We start from the raw sequence: 5,574 nt of genomic DNA, 5'->3' as shown, positions 1-5,574 counted from the left end.
ACAATTTATGCCACAATTTGCCACATGGCGAGTTGTGATTGGTGGAAGGGTGATGTGGGGACATCACCCTTCCACCAATCACAACTCGCCATGTGGCAAATTGTGGCATAAATTGTGCATTGTGGTTGTGGCACTTTTCCAAAACATATTGAACCATGATATTCAAATACAGTTTACCCATGCGTTAAGTAAAGAGCAGATTCACTTGATGACGCTATTATTATTATTATTTTTTGAGAAACATGATGACGCCATTAGGTATTGGCTGTAGCTTTTATTGTATAGTATGTGGGGGTTCCTTAGAACTTAGGATTAAATTAGAAAATATATACATTCAGAAAAAAAGAAAGAAAAGAATATATATACAAAATAATTTTTCTGGTCCATGTACACAAAAGAAAAGAAAAATCTGCTGGTCCATACAGAAAAAGTAAATTATATATAATTGTGAAAGTCCCAATTGTTTCCAGCTTCAGTTACTATTATTAGGGACTTGGGTTTCTTTGTATCAGGTTAGGTAATCTTGTGGTGGATATACTTGTATTATATATATGAATTTAATTAGGGTAAAAACTAAAAAAAAAAAAAATCAGTTACTTTTAATTTTAAATCTGAGCTCATCCAAGCAAAAAATATTGATATTTTTTTTTACTATTAGGGACTTGGGTTGCTCTGTATCAGGTTAGGTAACCTAGTGGTGGATATACTCAGATTATACATATTTGATCTTTTTTTACTATTAGGGACTTGAGTTGTTCTGTTCCAGGTTAGGTAACCTTGTGGTGGATATACTAAGATTATATATATTTGAATTTAATTAGGGTAAAAACTGTATAAAAAAAAAGTTACTTTTTTTTATTAGTATTTTTATCTATACTACTATTTAAGGGGCTTCCCCTGTTTGGATTCCTTAATTTTTATGCCCAAAATACCCTCAAATTCATCTGTTTCTAAGGTTTAAATTATAGGGTTAGACATGTAAAATTAGTAATTTAAAAACTAATTTAAAAACTCCTAATTTTTAGCTAAAAAAAAAAACAGTTTTTTCTCCCACTTCTCCATTTCTGTCTCACGTTAGTTTTCCACTTTTTTTTTTTTTTTTTTGGATAACTTTTCACTTTTTATTTTGATTGAACGTTTCCAACTTTTAAAATTAACAAAATCATTTTTCCCCTTTTTAAAACCGATTAGATTTACCATGTTTCACTCCTAAAAAATTGCTTTTAATTTGCCAACCACGTTTTCCACTTATACAATTACTAAACTCAAAATTTTTTTTTCCCTTTTACAACTAATTGTAAACCAAATTCATTGTAAAATACATTTTTCATCAGTTCCTTTTCAGTTTCTTTGCAATTCACACTTTCTCCATTTTTTATATAAACAAATGCACTTTCTTCTCATCTTTTTTTTATCCAGTATTTATATATATTTTGTTTTTAGATGGAGAGAAGAAGAGGTTGACAAAAAGAGATTTGGCCAGTGGGGAGAGAAAGCAAATCTTGGCCATTCTTCTTTTCTATTGCCACTCTAGAGTCTAGATCTAGAGGCATTCCGAATCCACTCATCTACTTGACTTTGGTAATCGGTAATATCCTCCCACCGAACAACCTATTTTTTTTTTTTTTTTTTCCAGTCTCTTTAATATCTATCTGCTTTTAATTTTGCGGTACTAGTTCTTTTTTTTTAAAAATATTTTCTCTAATTGTTTCACTTTGGTGCGAATTCTTTTTCAAAGTATGGAAATGGTAATATTTTTAACTCTTTTTTTGTTTTTGTGGTTATCGATTTGAAATTATAGACTAATTAGTTGATATTGTATATTATAGATGATAAAGGCATTCCCTAATTATTTTAAGTGGTGCTCTCTCTTCCTCCTATTCTTTTTCTTCTTCACGTTTGATTGTTCTTCATTTTTTTTCTTTTATGTTTCTGCATTTCATAATTTGGGGAATGTGGTGAGTTGTGTCCGTTGCTTTTATGGTTAAATACGTGTTCTAGGTGTTTGTAAAAAATATTTGGTTTGCAAACGTTTAAAATTTTTCTTATTATTTCTCAGGTGAGTGACCCATTTTTAAAATGAAGCCAACGTTGTCTCCAAAGATGTTGAGCCCGAGCAGTGTTGTAGCTGATCATCAACGACATAGTTGTTAGCATTAATAGCGGTGAGAGAGATGGAAGGGAGTCAGTGATGAGCTATAGTCATAGTAGATAGTTCTTAGTTTTTAAAATTTATGTTAATTTTTCAATTTAAATTTGTACTACTATGAGCATTCGGTTTAGTTCTCAGAGTTACTATTACTCCATTTGGAATTTGGAAGTTCGATTGATTATTTGATTTTGGGTAAGGTTTAATTTAGAACATGTATTATAATTTGGGATTACTACATTTTCCAATCACAAAAAAATCTAAGGGTGTGATAAAAAAATAATTTTTCCACACATGATACTCATCACACCCCTAGGTTTTTTTGTGATTGAAAAATGTAGTAATCCCAAATTATAATAAAAACTCTAAATTAACCCTTACCCAAAAAATAGAAAAGCCTCTGAGCACGCGCATGAGCGCGTGCTCAGAGGCTAGTATAAGATAAAAATTCTGCTCTAGCCTAATCTAAGTGTATATGTATGTGAAGCTCCTTCATGGAGACTTAAACTCCGGCCCTTACCCCTTACGCCCCACAAATGATTTATACTTGTAGAGTAATCATCGCACCAAGAGTATGCGTGGTAGTTTATTTTTTTATTTTTTCATAAAAAATTTCTAAAAATATTTTTTAAATTAATGCTCTTAGGACATCCTTTAATTCTTTCATTTAATTATATGTAATTCAATATAAGAATTATAAATATAATAAGAAATAAAGTACTAGAGTTAAACAATAAGAAGTCGCTATGACAATAATAGCTCAATCAAGATTTTATTACTCTTATCGTCATGTCACGTAACGTGTGGTTGATGAGCCTACATCGAAGATATTTTTTATTCAGAAAAAACAAAAGTACTTACGTCCAGTAATGGAAGGTAGATGCGGTGGCCAGTTTAGCATGTAGATGACAGCTAACTGGGTAAAAATTTTATATTAATTAACGGTGCCATACCATAGTTAATTTTCAAGCGTCAATAAAAAGTTTGAACAACAAATAGCTCCGAATTATTATACAATTGTCAAATTGTCATTGAATTTTAATAATATATTGTTAGTTCCAGCGGTAACCATGGTTGTGTTTCCTGATCTCGCACAAAACCCTCAATGATTAGTCCCATAAAATATCATATCTTTTTCCCCACTAGCAAATATAATATATAACCTCCCCAAAAACACACAAAAATAGCCAGTAATTAACGTACATGTGCACACCCCCTACGGTAAAACCAAGAAAGAAAAAAAAAAACCCCTTTTCGTAATTCCACTAGAAAATTTTTTTCTGACGCCAGGAACTTGGACAACTTCAACTTTGAATATGAAGAAAGTGGACGAAGAAAAAAATAAAAAGAAATGATGAAAGGGAAATCCCATCAATTATCTAATCCACAAACAAAAAGCAAGAGAATCCAACGGTGGAGAAACATCCATCCGCGGAAACACGGAGCCGCTCGCGCCCAAGACCTTGGAGTCCCCACATCTAAAAAAAAAAAAAAAAAAAACTATTAACATTACTACCTCTCCACAAAACAAAACAAAACAAAAAGACACAGCCCACAAAGCCATAGCACGTCACAAACACACACACTTCTCTCAAGTCTCACCCCCACCATCACGATTCACCACCACCTCCTTCCACTACCAAAAAACTAACTCAACCCTAGTTAATTATTCCTTACCCTCTAAACCCCACTTCTTTTTATTTATATAAATCACCCTCTCCCCTCTCGCTCCAAACCTTCATTCCATTCCATCTCCCTCTCTCTTTCTTTCTTTATTTCTTGTGCTCAAAGAAATATTGCGTTCTTATAATCTTAGGTTGTTCATGTAAAGAGACTGAGAGTCCTGAGTCTTGAAACTTTTGAAACTTTGAAACACAGATAATAATAATAATAAGATAAAAGATAAGAAAAATGAGTTGCAACGGTTGCCGAGTTCTGCGAAAGGGTTGCAGCGAATCGTGTATTCTAAGGCCTTGCTTGCAGTGGATCGATACCCCCGAAGCCCAAGGCCACGCCACTGTCTTTGTCGCCAAGTTCTTTGGTCGTGCTGGCCTTATGTCTTTCATTTCCAACGTATCTGAATCTCAAAGACCTGGTACATATAATATATATACATATCAAATACTATGTAGTTTTTTTTTTTTTGTTGGGTTGTGTAACTTGTGTTATTGTCTCTGTTCTTATTTTTTTTTTTGTTGTGTTTTTCAGCTTTGTTTCAGTCTTTGTTGTTTGAGGCTTGTGGAAGGACCGTGAACCCAGTAAACGGCGCCGTTGGACTTTTATGGAATGGTAACTGGCACGTGTGCCAGGCAGCGGTTGAGACTGTCCTACGCGGCGGTACTTTGCGTCCGATGCCGGAGCTTCTCACATCCGGTGCACCGATTCCATCCTCCGACGAGGTCTCCGAGGCCGAAGTGACCTGTACCAACATGTGGAATCTCGGGGATCCGAGTCCGAATTCCCGACCCAAGGTCTCGCCAAAACGCCGGCGATCCGGCGAGCCGAACAAACCGTACCAGACCGATCTCGATCTCCGCCTGACTCCGGCGAAAGTATCGGTGTACAAGCCGGAGATCCGGCGTCCGGGATCTCCGTCGATGAATTCCGAGGAATCGGTGACGACCTTCGAGAGTACTTTTGCAGATCAGTATGGAGAGAGAAAGCTTCTCAACTTGTTCAATTGAATTAGCTAGCTCTCCCTCTGTTTCTTACTTTTTTTTTTTTTTTTTTTTTTTTTTTGTGGGGGGTGAATTTGAAGCTCACACGTGCGAGTAGCGTACGATTAGCATCCCTGTTTTTTAGGTGAGGGAGTTTATGATATCCGGAATTGAAATTCCGGCGAGATTTTGTGAATCACCGGCACAGGATTTCTCAGTCTCTTTGTGTTTAGAGAGAATAGAGGAAGATGAAAGTTTGTCGGTGATGTTTTTCTTTTGTATCTACCTATGACTATGAGAGATGATGAATAATGATTCTTGCTAATCTTCTTCTTCGTCGTTTTTCTTTTTTTAATTTTTAATTTATTGGATTGTTTTCTTTATAAAACATTAATTGATGAGTGGATGCATTGGATTTTATGATGAATGATAAAAATGTTTTGACAATTTGGTGGGGGTGGGTCAGGATGGGTCTGCAACTAGTAGCTACATATCCGTAACCACGGCATGATCCACTCATGCTACGAATAGGACTGAGTTAATAATTTATAAACCTTTAAAGCGAAACCAAAAATCATGTCCTAACCTCTTCATTTTCCTGATTTTTCTTTTTCTTTTGAGTTACATGTAGAGACTCGAGAGAGAACCAAATTAGAAGAGTACAATTCACATGCAATTTGATAGTGGTAATTCTACTTTACACTTTGTAAAGAGTGTGTGAGGATCGATGCCCATTTGGTTGGTTGTTAAATGTATCAATAAATATTT

General features: G+C 34.7%; 1 protein-coding gene across 1 annotated transcript; it reads left to right on the top strand.

The window, feature by feature from the left end:
- The first annotated feature begins 3,875 nt into the window (after window positions 1-3,875).
- LOC126732882 (LOB domain-containing protein 37-like) lies at window positions 3,876-5,141 on the top strand. The gene is made up of 2 exons (XM_050435931.1): window positions 3,876-4,244; window positions 4,358-5,141. Exons 1-2 carry the CDS (start codon window positions 4,061-4,063, stop codon window positions 4,831-4,833), a joined length of 660 nt encoding a protein of 219 aa, XP_050291888.1. The 5' UTR covers window positions 3,876-4,060; the 3' UTR covers window positions 4,834-5,141.
- The last annotated feature ends 433 nt before the right edge of the window (window positions 5,142-5,574 follow it).

The sequence above is a fragment of the Quercus robur genome, chromosome 6, assembly GCF_932294415.1.
Source record: "Quercus robur chromosome 6, dhQueRobu3.1, whole genome shotgun sequence".
NCBI lineage: Eukaryota > Viridiplantae > Streptophyta > Magnoliopsida > Fagales > Fagaceae > Quercus > Quercus robur.
This window is presented reverse-complemented; position numbering and strand designations above follow the sequence as displayed.